Genomic DNA, 18,929 nt, shown 5'->3' with positions numbered 1-18,929 from the left:
ATAAAAATTAATAATAAATTGATATATAGCAGTGTAATTAAAAAAACGCCAGCTAAAACGTCCATGTGAACCAAAAAAGCACAGTGATGAATAAAAACCATCGTTGCCGGCAGGCTAATGCACCAGACTCATACGATCTCTATAATTTGAGGTCCAACATATCTGGTAAGCGGCTCTTTAGAACATACTTTCTGGCTGGAAGAACACTGGTATCTTACCAAGTGCTGAGGAATTTTGGTTGATATTGTTCACTATATATTAGGACTATTGTCCCCCCTTTTTATTCATCACTGTGCTTTTTTGGTTCACATGGACGTTTTAGCTGGCGTTTTTTTAATTACACTGCTATATATCAAATTTATTATTCATTTTTATTCACTTGGATATATCACATTTGCCACTCACTATGGTTTTACCTAAGTTGCAATATTTTAGTTTTTACTCATCACGCTATGATCTATGTATACTTCTATAAGTATAGCAACATTGTTGCTCTTTTTTCACATTGGTCAATGTTTATTTCATAGCTACATTGTTTCATGTATATATCTTTGTATCAGTGAATCACTTGTGGATGCGCGCTTGTACAATTTAAGCAATACTTTTTTAGTCTTTTGTATTTGAGGCTTATATTAGCAGCTGCACCTTTTTCTTTTTCATTATATGATTATATGGTTAGCGCAAAAAACACTTCCCTAAGTCTACATATTTATGAGTGCTGCTGTTGTGTCACATATTATCAATTACAATTAGATCACTAAGTGCAATTTTCCCATATATTCTGTTTTATGAAAGTGTTTCATTTAAAGTGGTGTTCCACCCCCAAAAAAACAAAATTAATAAATGTGCATGAAATCAAGTAAAAAAAATAAATTGGAGAAATTTTTTTTTTTACTTACCTTTTTTTCCCTGTTGCTCGGTGGTCCTTCGAAATCTGCCTCTTCAAGTGCCTGGGCTACTGACGTAATTTCCCTCAGTGTCTCCGCTCGCTCCTGAGAGATGTGTGTCATCATTTCCTAGGAGTCAGTTGGGCAGCGCCGAAGGCTAGGTTGCCATCACAACAGGGCTGGACTTCCGATTATGCCGCCCATTGTGATGGCAGCCTGAGCAGTTGACGGCGCTCCGATTAAAGATTACTGCGCATGCGCGAGGTCGGGGATAGAACGGGCGGTGCATGCTGGTCAATCAGCAGCACCGTATCCCGGAAGAGGATGCCTGTGGGCTTCACATGCCCACAGGCAAGATGAAAACGATCTCTATGAAAATGTATAAGTTTCTTTTTTAAAAGGAAACGGACATCATTAATCAAGCAAAATGGAAAAAGTGAGTTATATATGTGTAAGTCATAATCTTTGGCATTTAACAACAAAAAAAAATGTTTTATACAGTGGAACACCACTTTAAACTAAAAGGATGAATTACTGTGAATTCAGTTCCAATATTAAATGTAATTGTCGTTATATAAAAATGAATACCTGGCTGTACCACTTCTTCTGGTATGCAAATAGGCATCACATAGTCATTGAGAAAGGCTTGTTCTGAAAGCTCCACCAGGGCAATGTCATTTTGAAAGGTACTGCTATTGTACTTTGGGTGGAGAAAAAGGCTCTTGGCCTGAAATACTTGCTCTGAGTCATCCTTTTTTAAGGTCCTATGTTTCCCTGTGAATAGAAAGAGTATACATAAAACTGTAATTTCTGTGCTGTAAGCTGGTTTTTCTTTCTTAGAATAAAGAATAAATAATTATTTTTATAAACACCTTTCTGTTCACTAATGTCATACTCAGGCCAGTTTACAATACTGTAGATCAATTTATAGGAAAACCTTCCGGGAAATTTAGGGGTCATTGCTCCATTATCATTCTGCAAAAAGTGAGTTTCTTGGCTGTCATGCTGACTCTTCGGCTTCAATACTTTGTGCCAGTCATTGACTCAAAATAACTATGCAAATAAGGACTTTACTCTGACTTTTTTGATGTTTATAATTGTTCTGGGTAAGTAGCTCAGAAAGTAAATGATCCAGTGGACAATATAACAGCCATGCAACAATCATTTTCAAAAGTTGTTGCACAACAGTGGTTCCCATATTTCTCTTAAGAAAGGTTTGAAACCATTCTCTAGAGGTGCATTTCTTTCATTTAAATAGAACTGGGAACATCTGACCTTCCCTCTCCATTTAAGTTAATTGCATCTTACCTAAAGCTTGATTCACATAAACAAACATATGCTGCGGATGAATAGCAGACACCAATGGCATCATAATATACTGTACCTCTAGTGTGCCTGACATTGGACACAATCACTGCTGCAAACCTTCAAAATGCTACACAAATGTCAACTTTTCTGAAAGTCCACAGCTGTAAGTTGTAAGACACTGTCAGCTCAAGAAACATGCAATGCATTGAGGAATATGGGGGCATGCACATAAACGGAATACCCAAACATTCAGATATGTTGGTGAGCTTCTGTGAGAGGCCTGGACAGTGGCTAGACAGATTAACTGTGGGTTATTTTGACTTTCACTTACAAGTATCCTCCCTATCCCCTGAGACTGGAGAGTGAAAGGAGAAGCAGCAGACTGATGAGCTCATCTCTCTATCACTCTGCTCTCTACTATCAGAATTCTCCTTGCATTTCATTTGTTGCTTCTCCCCTCCTCTCTGAAGTCTGCTGTACAGGGACTTCAAGAGGTTAATACCAAATCAAAACAAGCAGGGTTACCAACCGTCAGTAAATTTACTGACAGTTTGTAAAAATCAGGTATTTTTAGATCTGCCAGTAAATATCCTTTAGAGACTGTTTAATGTCAGTAAAATCAGTTCTTTTTTTCAGGCAGGTTAGTGTTGGCTTGGCAAGTGTAAGAAAGAACCCCTTGATAGTTTGAGGCATCATCAGCAACCACTTATTCAGGTTTGGCGGCGGAAGGAGGAGGCGGCCTCATTTACTGATCCTGCTCCTCTAGTTCTGGCTGCAAAGTGATCTCAACTGTGCTCCGCCTCCTGCCTCTCTGCATAGATAAGTAGTTGGAACCCAGTGCTTGTCTGGCAGCAACAGCTCCTGAAGCCTGTGCCCACAGCCCCACATCCCCCCAGCTACTCTACTATCTCCTCCTGAGTAACCTATCCTGCTCTTCTGCAGCCACAGTTTTCTATCAGGTAATGTCAATGTTAATGGACACTCCTGGTATTTAATGCCCCTTTAACACTCTCCCACTGTTAGTGCAGGAGGTGATACTACTGCCTCCTAAATGTGTTTTTTTCCAGCTAAATGGGAATTTTGCATTGAAATACTGTGTCACAACTGCAAGGTAAGCATTTGGCTTGTGGCTGCTGTGCAGCCCCATTGAGCTCAATGGACATGTTTACAGGTGAAGCTAAGCATCAAGGCTATGACAATGTGTATTCACCCAAGCAGCTGCTATGTTCATTTAGAGGTAGATGGTCAAGGAGCGGTTCGGTTTATTCACCCTCCTTAAGGCCACTCCCACTATTAGATGCAATCTTGTCATGTCCATTGCTCTCTTTGGCATCTATAACAAAACTTATTTTTCAACTGTATATCAACAGGGTGGCTGATAATGTGTCATGCTGTGTTGACTTTTTAACCACTTGCCTATTGGCCACTTTTACCCCCTTCCTGCCCAGGCCAATTCTCAGCTTTTAGCACTGTCACACTTTAAATTACAATTGCGTGGTCATGCTACTCTGTACCCTTATTGATGGGCACTGATAGGCTGCACTGATGAGCACTGATGAGGCAGCACTGGTGGGCGCTGATGAGGCTGCACTGATAGGTGGCACTGATGGGCACTGATAGGTGGCACTGATGGGTGGCTCTGATAGACGGCACTGATAGGTGACACTGATGAGGAGGCACTGATGGGCTCTTATTGGCAGCATTGGTGGGCACTTATTGACAGCGCTGGTGGGCACTGATCGGCAGCACTGGTGGGCACAGATTGGCAGCACTGGTGGGCACAGATTGGCAGCACTGTTGGGACTGCACTAATAATCAGTGCCCTGATTATCAGTGCCGATGTCCCTTTTAGAAAAGCTGGTTAGCGGCTCTCTTCTACTCTCCTCATGCTGTCAACATGAGGAAAGGAGTGACGATAACCTGCTTCCATTTACATCTGTGATCAGATGTGTCCAATGACAGCTGATCACAGATGTAAATAGAAGCCGCTGATTGGCTCTTTACCTCAATCTGTGATCGCAGTGTCCGGAGGAGTGCACCGCCTGTGCATATGACTGTCATATAACTGCCCCCCAGAACTAGCCGTTCACGCTGTAGCCATCATTAAATGTAAACCAGGCCAATTACCTACTCAGTGTACTCAGATGCTGCTCATGTTGTCTGTCTGTTTCACACTGGTTCAATGGGACGAGGCATATTGGATAGTGGGAGGAAACCTGACAAATGGGAGCATAGGTGTAGTTACAGCCCTGGCCATTGGCAGAAGAAGGTGCCTCAAGGCATGCTGGGTGACTGTATATATGCCAAGGGCACAAGTGCTCAGGGACTTCGGCTGGACAAATGGGGTCTCGGAGGGAGGGGGCTGCTGCCACTCCTCTGTACAGGCTTGCGTCTAGGGGCCTATTCTGTGAGGGCCATCCCTTCTGGCTAGTGAAGTCAGTGGACAGGTGTCAGCCAAAGGGGATACTGGTGAGGGTCTGAAGAAGAGTGGTGCATTGAGTCTGCTGCCAGAGCAAGCAAAGAACTTATTCTTCCACACAGTTATAGTGTGGTCCAGAAAGAAGTCTGCTATCCAATTCAATGGGGTGAAGTGAGACTTGTCCTCGTCTGTACACAGTTGAAGTTGGAGTATCACAGTAATCCCTTCTTCTATCCAAGTTCTACCAATGAATACCAAAAAAACAAACAAATACCCTAGACTAATTATTGGATAACAAGTGGAAGAGTGTGTGGGTGATAGCGTGAAAATACCCAAGTGTCTGGCCGCAGGATAGGAGGGAGACCGAAGGAAGACTATACTCAGCAACCCCCACGGGTGCAATGCTACAACTATATTTAACTTCAGTCTGACACTGCCTGTGGATCTCGTTGAGTAAGCAAATTACCATACTGTGCGCACAGGCTGGGTCTCATGAGGTATGTCTTTTGCAAAAAGCGACATTTGAATGTTCAGGGATGCCGCAGTGCAATTTAATACATATTAGTAGATAATGACAAAGAAGGTTCAGTTCAATGAGTCTGTATACAGCACTTACCAAGTGTGATGTTAAATGATGAAAGCGTGCTTAGAGTAAGACTTGTCTCCTCTTGGGTTACTTCACTGTGTAGGCAGTGGGCAGCAGTAATCACCCATTTGTTACCTGAAAAATATATTTACATTTTAACACATTTATATCACACCAAAGCACGACAAAGATCTGTCTAAATAAAAGGTTCACTAAAAAAGCTTGTCTGTGATAACTTAAAGGGGAACTTTAGTGGGTTTTATAATGCTATCTGCATTTATAACTGTGCTTTTTAATTTGTACTAATTGTTTTTGTAGCAGCCACATGGTTGTCAGTACACATTCCATAGTCCATAGTCCATCTAGTCCCACTTACTTACAGTGGGACTAGAATGAATGAACGTAGTCATCCTCTAACAGGTAGTTAGATCACAGCAGCAAAAGAAAAGGAATTAGAAGATTTGGAGGATAAAACAGAAGGTACTTTTTTCAGTTAAGAATATGTAGCCAAGTGCTGGACTACGAGAACATGGAGGAAGAGACATTGAGGTTGTTTTACTAAAACTGGAGAGTGCAAAATCTTGTGCAGCTGTGCATGGTAGCCAATCAGCTTCTAACTTCAGCTTGTTCAGTTGAGTTTTGACAATAAAACCTGCAAGCTGAATGGTTTCTATGCAGAGCTGATCCAGATTTTGCACTCTCCAGTTTTAGTAAATCAGCCCCATTGCTTGCTAACAGTTAGCTACTTTATACTTCACTAATAAGCTGGAGATTGCAACATACTATGCCCTCCGGCCAGCAGGGGGAGAACTACACAGGCAAGCCTATAGACTTCTTTATAGCGCAGCAGAGATCATATGAGCTGAAGTTCTGGATGCCCATGGCATTATACTGTAGGTCACATAGACACACACACTACAACTCCCATAAACGCGAAAGAAGAAGGGGTGGATGGAGATAGCTTTTAAAGAGCCTGAGGGGAGGGCTTTGCTCATGGGACTTGTTGTGAGCACATCTGCTCGTTTGATCACAGAACAGCTTAGAGAGAGAGAGAGAGAGAGAGAGAGAGAGAGAGAGAGAGACCATGTGGGACCGTGGTAATCGCATCAACATTATACTTATCATGCAGAGAGCAGAGCAGCCAATCATCAACCCTCCCTAACACCTTTAAAGTGGTTGTACACCCTGTACAACCACTTTTACCTACAGGTAAGCCTATATTAAGGCTTACCTGTAGGTGCTTGAAATATCTCCTAAACCTCCACGGTTTAGGAGATAGTCACAAAAAAGCTATGGCACATGCACCAATGTCTATGGTGCATGCACACTTTAGAAAGGGCACATCGTGCCGTTTCTAATAGGGGTCGTGCCGTGACTGGCGGCTCCCGCATGCATGCGGGCAGTCACAGAGCCGGAGTTTGCGGCCCCAGAAGGAAGAGGGGTTGAAGATGGATGCTCGCTGCTAGTGGGGACAGCGGTGACATTGCAGGCTTTGGTTTCAGGTAAGTGACTCATAATGGGCTACTATGCGATGCATAGTAGCCCATTATGCTTTACCTTTGCAGGGAAATCAAGAGGAAGTAAAACCCACCAGGGTTTACTTCCTCTTTAATCATTGGACATAAAGTGGCCCCTTTCCACCAGTATAGCTTACAGTGAGTATACTGTATTATTGCAAACTGTGTTTAATTAACTTACTGTGTCAGAGAGGTTGAAGTACTTGTGAGGTTGTGGCTAAGACTAAAGACTAAACAAGAGTTTAGTGTCACTTGAAGGGTCTTTCAGATATTTATTTACTAAATGAAAACTATATACAGTGCCTTCAAAAAGTATTCATATCCCTTGAAGTTTTCCACATTTTGTCATGTTACAACCAAAAACGTAAATGTATATTGGGATTTTATGTGATAGACCAACACAAAGTGGCACAAAATTTTAAAGTGGAAGGAAAATGATAAATGGTTTTCAACATTTTTTACAAATAAATATGTGAAAAGTGTGTTGTGCATTTGTATTCAGCCCTCCTGAGTCAATACTTTGCAGAATCACCTTTCACTGCAATTACAGCTGCATGTCTTTTTGGGGATGTCTCTACCAGCTTTGCACATCTAGAGAATTAAATTTTTGCCCATTCTTCTTTGCAAAATAGCTCAAGCTCTGTCAGATTGGATGGAGATCGTCTGTGAACAGCAATTTTCAAGTCTTGCCACATATTCTCAATTGGATTTAGGTCTGGAATTTGACTGGGCCATGCTAACACATAAATATGCTTTGATCTAAGCCAATCCATTGTAGCTCTGGCTGCATGTTTAGGGTAATTGTCCTGCTGGAAGGTGAACCTCCGCCCCACTCTCAAGACTTTTTCTGACTCTAACAGGTTTTCTTCTAAGATTGCCCTGTATTTGGCTCCATCCATCTTTCCATCAACTTTGACCAGCTTCCCTGTCCCTGCTGAAGAAAAGCATCCCCACAACATGATGCTGCCACCAACATGTTTCACGGTGGGGATGGTTTTGGTCTCACCTGACCAGAACAACTGCAAATGGCACTTGTTATGACTTTCTTTGAACAATGGCTTTCTTCTTGCCACTCTTCCATAAAGGCCAGATTTGTGGAGTACATGACTAAAAGTTGTCCTGTGGACAGATTCTCCCACCTGAGCTGTGGATCTCTGCAGCTCCTCCAGAGTTACCATGGGCCTCTTGGCTGCTTCTCTGGTTAATGCTCTCCTTGCCCGGCCTGCCAGTTTAGGTGGACAGCCATGTCTTGGTAGGTTTGGAGTTGTGCCATACTCTTTCCATTTTCGGATGATGGATTGAACAATTTACAAAGCTTAGGATATTTTTTTATAACTCAACCCTGCTTTAAACTTCTCCACAACTTTATCCCTGACCTGTCTGGTGTGTTCCTTGGCCTTCATGATGCTGTTTGTTCACAAAGGTTCTCTAACAAACCTCCGAGGGCTTCAAAGAACAGCTGTATTTATGCTGAGATTAAATTACACATAGGTAGACTCTATTTATTAATTAGGTGACTTCTGAAGGCAATTGGTTCCACTAGATTTTAGTTAGGGGCATCAGAGAAAAGAGGGCTAAATACAAATGCATGCCACACTTTTCAGATATTTATTTGTAAAAAAAAAATTGAAAACCATTTATCATTTTCTTTCTACTTCACAACTATGTACCAATTTGTGTTGGTCTATCACATAAAATCCTGATAAAATACATTTACGTTTTTGGTTGTAACATGACAAAATGTAGTAAATTTCAAGGGGTGTGAATACTTTTTCAAGGCACTGTAGGATAACATGATAGCATAAAAAGAGCAGGTTTTCAAATGAAATACAGGGACACCCTATTAATCACACTGCCTTTCACTGCACCAACAAATTCTCACCATATTTGTAGCCACACCCAGAAAATCACATTCCTCAAGCAATTATTCATAAACTTTTGGAACAAAAGACAGACATTGAAGGTATGGGTTGGACATAGGTCATAGGTTGGACTTGATGGATTTTTTTCAACCTCGCCTACTATGTATGAAAAAATATACAAACTGATTTTGAAAAAAGGGGCACCAAGATATGCCTGCAAAGTTAAGAGGAATGCCTTGATAGTATCAAGAAACGAACTGTGTGCACCACCCGCCGAACACCTGGTGGTGTGGGCAATAATGTGGGTGCTGATTCAAAGTGTATGGCCTGTAGTGTGGGCGGTAAAATAAGCCCCAACACTCTGCGGACATATCATAATGAGTGATAGGGACTTATATCTATATATTGTTTAAATATAACTTATTATCACCCCTGATGCCCATCCAGAAATATATATGTTATGCTCAATCAGTGCATTCTGTAAAATGTATAGAAAGATTTGGGTTGATATGTAAAGCATATATATTAGATACAAAAGGGGTTACTACTAGGAAGATCTCCTTCAGGGGATTGCTGTCTAGAAATAGCTGTTATATATGGAGGTAATCAACTGTTGAGTTAGTCCTTTTCTTAATAAGTGGATTTAGAGATTCATGTCTATAGACTAAATTGCCATTAGCACTACATTACGAAATTCAAGTGTATTAAATGACTAAATATTGGTAGTCAAGGATTATAACATTGTCATATTAGGTGAATTTGCTCGCAAGGTTCAGACATATCGAGCTGGTATAGTGACCATATGTCATTACATTACCACTCCATTCACGAGCTGCATCCCGCTTATCAATCCACAGGTCCCAAGCGCTGTGAGTCTATTGTCGCTCCTGTAGTGTATAGCAGTATGGGGAGGGAAAGCAGTAGCTCGTGTAAACGTCTCCTTGGTACAGCAGCTAGCACACATTAAGATCCCATTAGTCAGTCCAGATAGATTTAGCCATGTAGATTGGTCCTATCCTGAGCTTCCCGTTGCAGCATTGGAGCGACAATAGACTCACAGCGCTTGGGACCTGTGGATTGATAAGCGGGATGCAGCTCGTGAATGGAGTGGTAATGTAATGACATATGGTCACTATACCAGCTCGATATGTCTGAACCTTGCGAGCAACTTCACCTAATATGACAATGTTATAATCCTTGACTACCAATATTTAGTCATTTAATACTCTTGAATTTCGTAATGTAGTGCTAATGGCAATTTAGTCTATAGACATGAATCTCTAAATCCACTTATTAAGAAAAGGACTGACTCAACAGTTGATTACCTCCATATATAACAGCTATTTCTAGACAGCAATCCCCTGAAGGAGATCTTCCTACTATTCAAACAGAGTTTGTTACTGGACTGATTGATCTTCCTAAAGGGATAACAGTGGGAACCTATTAGCACTAGTCATTGATTCTATGAGCTTATAACATCTTTACAATTTACGTCCAGCCCTGGGGTCTCCCAATCAGATTGGCACATGCACTTTTTCTCCCTCTCCTCTCCACTCCCCCATTGCTCCAGCTCTCAGTTGACCCCCCAAATTTCCTATTAAGGCCAAATTTGGAATCTAGACCTAACATATGGCCATATTTGTGTTTTGAGGTCACTAAGGACTGAAGTAATAAGCCCGGACTTGGCTAGCTGCACTTTTTGTTATATGTTTGTCCTATATGTTTGTCACTGTTCGCGAAAGTTTGGCCAATTCTATACCGCAATCCATCATTGCACTGCTTATTTCTACTGTGTATTTTAATGTTTAACATATCAATAAATTGTTATATTTTTACTTAATTAGTATCCCGGATTACTCTGTTGCTAGTAGTAACCCCTTTTGAGGCCTGTCTTTAACGGGCCAATTCCCCCTTACCAATCCCCTCTTGTGGTACCTATATGCTAATAGTTACAGCAACAGTACCCTAACAGGTACAGGATACAGTACCGGCCATTTGAATTTTTTGACCAGGTACAGGTGATAACTCGCGTGCCCCATTCCCTCTCTCCCCTCCCCTACACCCTGTTGTGATATGTATTAGCTATCCTGGGATTTACAACTGCCCAACACTGTTTTACTAACTTATTTCTGCCACTATATATACTGTATTTATTGTTTACTTCAAGGAGTGTTCCGCATCAGTGTTATTCCTGAAGTTTTTGTTGCTAAATGATGAAAATGCAATGGGCTAAAAGAGTTTGGAGAGACACATTTGATTGCAGTCTTTCACATTACTGTCTAGTGCCACAAACCCAAAATATGACACTTTAAGATATCATCCTCCCCAGCCTGTTTACACTTGGGTGCCTCATGTAGCTCAGAATACAGACGAGAGCTTACTTGCACTTATGTATATGTACCCAGATCCAGGAGCAGGGGGCATCTCCTCCACTTCCTCACCTCCTGTTCGTAAGTGTGCACAACCTAGGAAGGTGGATCACATGATATCCACAGACTAGAGTTGGGCCGAACACTCTCCATTGAAAAATCAAAAGTCCCCATTTTGAAGACTGATATGCAAGTTATTGGCCATACAAAGGGTATGGGGGCCCAGGTACTGCCCTGGGGGACATGTATCAATGATTTTTTTTTCAAAACTATTGTTTTTAACGGAGTAATGATTTTAATGATGCTTAAATGTTCAGCAGTGGGGGTAGCTTGCTCGTTCCCCCCCCCTCCCCCTTTCCTGTTCTACCAGGCTGCATGCTAGGATAAGGGTCTGGTATAGATTTTGGTGGGGGGACCACAAAGCCGTTTTCTTTAAATTTTGGCATAGTTCCCCTTAAAATCCATACCAGACCCGATGGGGGCTTCTTAACCACTTTTTTTCACTTTTTTCTTTTGCCGGCAATGTTTTTTTTTTCATTCAGCTGTCAGCGGGGAGGCCCATTGACAGCTGATCATCCGTTGTTAAGGATGCAGCGGCCAGCTTCCTGGCCCGCTCCTTAACAACCAGCTATTCACTGTGCCTTGATTGGGCAAAGCTTTGCCCAATCAGGGCTTAGAATTCATTGGGCAGTGAGCAGTGCTTTGTGGGGTGCTCGGTAGGCGAACATCCCCCCAAATGTCCTGCAAATTTGGGTGGTGATGTTTGGGCTGAACTTTTGCTCGGCTTGAATTGTTCACTCAACTCTACCACAGACCAATGACTAGTGGACACTGACATCATAAAATCTAGAGACAGCCAGCAGCTAATGCACGCACCCCTCCCCTCGCTCCTCCACCTCCAGACAGCCAATGAGAGAACAGCAACAGTTTCCAGGTAGATTACCATGCAGCCTTTGAGCTGCAATTTTTAAAATGAAGATGAAATCAGAGATACTTTTCAGCTGGAGACAGCCTTACAGAATTGGGGACCTTCCCTGGAAACCAGAGATGTCTGATCACCCTAACCCAGGATTGGACTTACCAATGAGAGAGCCACCACAAAAGGGTTGGCCAGTCCATGCACTGGAAAACATGGCTATCCAGGGAGAAATGCCTTTCTTGGCTGTACTTCCTCGTGCAATTCTTGCCAGCTTTGACCTGGAAAATCGTGGCTCCCCACATACTACAAACAAGCAAACAAACATAATTAGTGTCATTTTTTAAAATATTTTACATGATGGTATGTCCTCAATGTATAGATGTTTGTGAAAAAAACATTTTTAAACCCTAGCCTGTGTTTGCTTCAAATACTCGATTGGGTGTTTGAAACATACATAGAATAACATCAATACTGCAACATTATTTTTCTAATTACAGATTGTCAAATACAGTAAATATTGACACTTGGATGGTTGAGTGTACTACTTATTATTTCCTTTTTTTAGTTACTTATGGAGCAGAGTGGAAGAATGTGGACAAATACCTGTAGAACCAGCCTATTTCACAGAAAATAATAGTGGTGAGATGTAATCACCCAAGGCCAGTTGTCTGACGGTATCAGATACCATTTTTTGTTGCATATCCAAACAAAGCGGAGGTATGTCAATGCTTTTCTTTAAATAAAAGTGCAAGCAGTCTGTCCCAAACTGCATAAACATGACTATGTGGCACACATTGCTGTTTAGACCCATAATTTCATGAGTTTCATAATCACTGCTATTTGGGGCTCCATGAGAGATTTTTCCTCACTCTTTTGTCCCCCTGAAAACTGTTTTGCAATACAAAACAATTTAACATACAGCAGACAGATTTCTGCTATCTAAATGTATGAAATTATATTCATCATCATTGTAATATTTTACATGCATATGGAAACTGTCTTGGAATGACTGTACATGTTGTTTCCAGCTTTTCCAGTAGATGTCAGTCAAGTAACACCAAATTATATTTGATGCTTGAATTAAAAGAATTAGAATTTTTTTCAAGCATGATTTAAGCATTTGTAAAAGTTGACATTTGTTATTTCGTAAAATTGCAGACATGTACTAAAAACCACAGCAATCAAATACTTGATTTCTTTCTTTAATTTAAATTAGATACATCAAAGTAAGTAGCTGGCTTGTCACAGCTCATTAGCATTTTATTCATTGTCAGCCTCTATGGAAATTGTTAGGTTAATACTGGCATGCATGAACCTTAGATTCTTCTACCTTTTGTTGTTTTATTTAGTAAGATAATGCAAATTATCTAAAATTTCTCTACTGATATTTCCACAGTAAAATGAATTTTGGTTATTAGACTTGGCAAATCTTCATTGCTTTGTGTCTTACTTAACTACATAAGTGTCTCTGGTTCTAACCTATTTAGCAGTATTCATTGTTTCTATATTATAATTGTAAAATTAAGAATTAAGTTAAAAAAATTAAGTTAAATATGAAGTTAAAAGTTAAAATGCCCAAGTTTAGGTAAAAAAAAAAAAAAAAAAATCAGCACAAGATACAGTACTTAAATTCAATGTCCATGGTGCTGCTGGATGGTCTCTTAGTTGAAATCCTCAGCTCTATGACACCCCATGCCCCCATACCCCAATTGCCTTTCTGTGCTTAATACAAACAAGGGACCTATAATACTCACTGGTCAAGAGAGCTGACTATGCCCGTCCTTTCCGCCTCTTTCCTCCATTCATACAAGCAATACTTTAGCATCTAAGAATGAAAATACCTTTTTTCTTCTTCTTCTTTTTTTTAAGTGATCACATAAACTCTGTTCTCAGCTGCATAAGGGGCTTGGAGAGGTGGTGGTGGAGAGAATGGCTGTGCAGGGGGTTATGTCAGCACAACTCTTGGCCATTGGAGGACAAGCAGGCTGTTCTCCCAGCACAGCCAGAAAACTGACCACGCTGGAATAGATGTGCTCTCATGCCCTGGTGTGGTCAGTTTGAAATAGGAAAGCACTCGCAGGAACACCGGGCATTTCACACAAAATAAGCAATACAAAGAGAACAGGATACATTTTAAGTACATGGTACAACAGTCACACATATCAGCAATATGAAATATTGAGGTTTACCTAAAGTTTTATGGCTTTAAAGTAGATGTAAAAATAAAAATTATGTACAGCGCCGCGTTTAAATCAAAAAAGGTAAAATAGCAGCCAACACACCTATAGACTTAGGTAAAAAATAACATAAAAAAAATAATAAAAGTGTAGCGCTATATTACACATCCATAAACGTGTATATCATATTACATTAGTGCATATATAAAGTGAATGTATATGACCAAAAATAAGGTAATTGTATAGTTAAACAGTGTTGAACACAAAAAGGATATTATGAAGCAATGAAAATACTTTGTTGGCAAATATACCAGTGACTAGTAATAAAGTGCCTGTGCTGGTTCTATGAACTTAAACACGAATAAAAAACACAAAACATAACAATCCATTTTAAGTACATAAAAATTATGTGAAAAAATGTTTTTCTTTTGGTGAGAAAAAACGTCACAAAGAGTCTATGGGGGTAATGGATGCCCAAAGATGGAAAAAGCTCCCAAATTCACAGATTGATGATTTCACCAAGCAAATAAGTAGAAAATGAGAGGACCACAAGTGTGCAGAGATTTTACATCAGCGCCGGGGCCATCACCAGGAATAGAGGAGGCTTACCGAAGCAATATGACCTGAAATGGCGTACGCCAAACAAGTCGGAAAGGCTTAATAATCCACGGTTATGAGGGGTGCGTCAGGTCAGATGTCATCAGCACGTAGTGGCGACAAAGGTAACAGCACGGCTTCCTCACCCATGTACAATCCAGTATAAGCCAAACTTATTTTTCATATGTGAGGAGCAAAAAAAACTCACATAAGGTGATAACGTTCTAAAACACTGATTTATTAAAATAATAAAAAGCAAACTCATATTTTGAAGATCAAGAATAAGCTCAAATATCATATAGCGGCGATCGTGAGGGGTCCACCCGACATGTTTCAGCTAAGGAGCCGTCATCTGGGGTATGGACCACCCTCACCTCACCGCTCTTTAAACAGAAAATGACCCCCACTGGGAGTGTCTCCATACCAAAAGTGCAAAGAATGAGGATTACTTCCGGTTTTGAGGGTCATAAGGTAAATAGTTTGCTGTCTGTTATGTAATTAATTATGAAGCAAGGATCTTTATACCTTTTATTTCAGAAATTAGATGGAGGAATTAAAAATTAAAAACTAAAAAGCAGGAAGTATTATAGGTTGGGTACACTGTGCTCTGGATCGCTCCATCTAACAGGAAACGACCAGAGCACAAGCCAAGCCTCGCTTTCAATGTTCGGGAGGTGCTTCCTGTATGGGCACGGAGATAGACTGGAAGGCACTTCCTGTGTGGGCATCACGATGAACGTCACGTCCGGAAGGCATCGTGATGTCATGCGCCACATCGTGGCGGCGTCAATGCCTTCCAGCCTGCTATCCAAGCCTCATTCCCATTTTAACAGCGTGGCGGCGTCAATGCCTTCCAGCCTGCTATCAAAGCCCATCCAAGCCTCATTCCCATTTTAACAGTGCTTCCCATCTCATATAGAGGGGAAAACGTCGCTGCGCTCCACAGGGTGGAAACAAGCCTCAATCTGAGGCGAGCCACATAATGCGGAGTGTCAGCAGAAAGACTGAGAAGGGGCACATAATAAATGCAAAAAAAATGTAAACTATAAAAAGCGATACAAAAGGCTGATGCCCAAAGTATCATAGCTTTTTAAAAGGGTAGGATAATACAGGAGCATCTTCTTAGCATTATTGGTATTTAATATGGAACTAATAAACCGAAATGCTGGGATGACACTGCCAATGGGGGGCATCGATTACATTTATATCTAAAAATATATATACCACACATTGAGATAGGAAATGGTGCCATTTGACTCCATATTGTATATCTAATCAGCCAATAATAAATTGAGATAATACAAGTATATCAATAATATCTAATAATCAAATAATGAAGGAGAGATCATAGTTAAACTTATGCTTGATTGATAAAAGAGTTAATGTCCCACTCCACGTTGATACCCTGCGGAAAGTGGGACCCCAACTCATATATCCAATATGTCTCTAAACGCGAGTTTAGAGCCCAAGGGGGCACGTACCTATCAATAATGAGAAACTGGGTCCCCGCAGGGTTCTGATCGTGAACTTCCCTATAGTGCCTAGGGACAGTGTGTTTAGTACTCCCTGCTTTAATAAGATTAATATGTTCCGAGACACGTATAGTGAAAGATCTAATGGTCCGGCCAACATATTGCTTGCCACAAGGGCAAGTCAGAAGATAGACAATTCCTGTGGTAGCGCACGTACAGAATTGTTTAATTTTATATGTACGGCAAGTCACAGTAGACGAAAAACTGTGACTAGCCTTCCTACCACAGGTGTTAAACTGGCAGACCAAACACTTTTTACAAGGATAAAATCCAATTAGATCATGAAAAAAGGATGGTCTACCTGGTGGATTAATCACATTAGGTGCCAGCCTATTACGAAACGATGGAACCCCCTTGAAAACCACCTTAGGGGTCTTGGGCAACAAAGGTCCCAGTATTGTGTCAGTTTTTAGAACATCCCAGTGGTTTTCAAAGATTTTCTTAACGTGCTTGTGCTGCATGGAAAAAGACGCCAGAAAAGACCATTTGAATTCGTCATTTGTTTGTCGAGGTCTATCCTCCAATAATGTCTGATGATCCATTGCACAAGCATTTTCAATTTCTTTATCCAGGTCCACAGAATCATAGCCCTTTTCCAGGAACCTATCTTTCAGTGTTATAGACTGAGCCCTGAAAGTGTCAAGGTCAGTACAGTTCCTACGTAATCATAAGAACTGACTCTTAGGTACAGATCGAATCCAGGAACTGTGATGACAACTATCGGTCGATATATACCCGTTCCTGTCTGTAGATTCAAAATAGGTACTGAATGTAAATGTATGTTCACTTCTTTTAATAACAAGATCTAAAAAATGAATTGAGGTGGTACTAGTCTCAAAGGATAAGGCAATACCCCTATCATTGTTATTTAAAGTTGTAAAAAAATCAACCAAACCATCATGGCTACCTGTCCACAGGAGGAGGATGTCGTCTATGTACTGGGCCCACAACAAAAGGTGTGGGTTCTCCATGGCATAGACGACATCTTCCTCCCACTTGGCCATGAACAGGTTGGCCAGGCTGGGAGCAAATTTTGCTCCCATAGCCACCCCTTTATGTTGGCAATAGAATCTACCATCGAACCAGAAATAATTGTGTTGCGTTGCAAACTCAATTAAATCAACGATGAAGTCTATCTGGGGTGAAGCAAGGGAGGCATCCCTATTCAAAAAATAGTGAACCGCATCCACAACCTTACGATGGGGAATGCAGGTATAAAGGGACGCAACATCCGCGGTGGCCATAATGAGGTCACCAGAATGGGAAACATTCGATAACAGTTTAATCACGTCCTTAGTGTCTTTTAAATAGGACGGCATCTTAAGTACAGATGGCTGCAAAAAGAAATCAATATATTTCCCAATTTTTAAAGGTGATCGATACCACTAATTATGGGTCGACCTGGGGGGTGGAGAGGGTCCTTGTGGACTTTGGGCAGGTAATATATAACCGGGATCCGTGGGGCAAGGGGGACTAAAAAAGATCTCTCTTTTTTATTCAAAATATAGGAGTCAAAACCTTTAGCTACTAAATTTCTTAGTTCCTTTTTGTACTCATGTGTGGGATTTTTTGGTAATTCAACATAAGTTTCTCGATCTCCCAAAATGCGATGCATCTCGTCCATATAATCTGATTTGTTCAATAAAACAATCCCCCCGCCTTTGTCGGCGGGGCGAATGACCAGATTTTTATTATCACATAACATCTTTAAACCCACTGGGGGTAGGGGGTTATAAAATTTACACTTAACTGGAATTTCCGCCAGGTCCCTCAACACTAATTCCTTAAACAATTTAATAGTAGATGGAAGTTGTGTTGGGGGACTAAAGAGAGAGGGATTCGATAAGCCCGAATGGACAGTGCCGGACGTTGCCGCCCTGGCCACGTTCCTAGTGGGATTAGAGATGATATACCTTTGGACATTAATTTTTCTAATGAACTTATGAATGTCGATAAACGTATCAAACTTATTGAGTTTGTATGGAGGGGCAAATTTAAGACCTTTATTTAAAACGATTTTTTCTTCTTGAGTAAGGATCGTATCGCTCAAGTTCAAAAAACTCCCTGACATGTTAGGTTCGTTTTCTTTTTTCTTCTCTGGACCCTCCTCCCTCCTCGGAACCCTCTCTTGTTTCCGGACCTCTTTTTTTGTTTAGAGGGTCCACTCTGGATCAGGAGATTAAGGAACTGAAGGATAAACTACTTGCCTATAAAAATTCAGTTGAATACAACACCCTGTCCTCCAATTTGCAGGCATACCTTATAAAAGAGGATAAGGAACAAAGAACCAAGAAGCATAAAAAATATTCCCGTGACATTGGGGACTATAAGGCAGGCAAGGTATTCGGATGGCAGAAAACCATTGCGGGACCTGTTTCACAGCCACCAATGGAGACTAATGTCCAAAATCAGGATACCTTAGTTCCACCTATTGAGCCTACGGTCCGTCCTAAACCTTCCTTGGATAGAGGACGGTCTCAAGGCCGAGGCCCCCCTCCACAAAGGGGTCGCCAGCCAAGTACACACTCTCCTCAACACAAACAAAGAGGAAGAGGCCATTTTTCTAGAAGGAGAGGGAGAGGTGGAAACAGAGGTGACCAGCGTAATTATGACGATTACCAACACTACGAACGGGAGAACTCCTATTATCGGGGTTCCCCGGTTCGTCACCATGAAACTCCCCATTACTCCTATCATTCGAACCCACCCTATTATAGTCACCCCACGGTTTCCACGTACAATAGATATTCTCCCCT

General features: G+C 41.1%; 1 protein-coding gene across 1 annotated transcript in view; it reads right to left on the bottom strand.

Moving 5' to 3' along the window:
• The window catches only part of MASP1 (MBL associated serine protease 1), a 179,072-nt gene that overhangs the window by 23,514 nt on the left and 136,629 nt on the right, over positions 1 to 18,929 (bottom strand). Inside the window, exons 11-13 of the mRNA XM_073626420.1 lie at positions 12,030 to 12,170; positions 5,231 to 5,335; positions 1,476 to 1,661 (exon numbers count right to left, since the gene is read on the bottom strand). Of these exons, the coding sequence (XP_073482521.1) occupies positions 1,476 to 1,661; positions 5,231 to 5,335; positions 12,030 to 12,170 (432 nt within the window). The remainder of the gene's footprint in view (positions 1 to 1,475; positions 1,662 to 5,230; positions 5,336 to 12,029; positions 12,171 to 18,929) is intronic.

The sequence above is a fragment of the Aquarana catesbeiana genome, linkage group LG04 (assembly GCF_042186555.1).
Source record: "Aquarana catesbeiana isolate 2022-GZ linkage group LG04, ASM4218655v1, whole genome shotgun sequence".
In the NCBI taxonomy this organism is placed as follows: Eukaryota; Metazoa; Chordata; class Amphibia; order Anura; family Ranidae; genus Aquarana; species Aquarana catesbeiana.
Note: the sequence above shows the minus strand (reverse complement) of the source record. Positions and strands in the feature narration are given on the sequence as shown.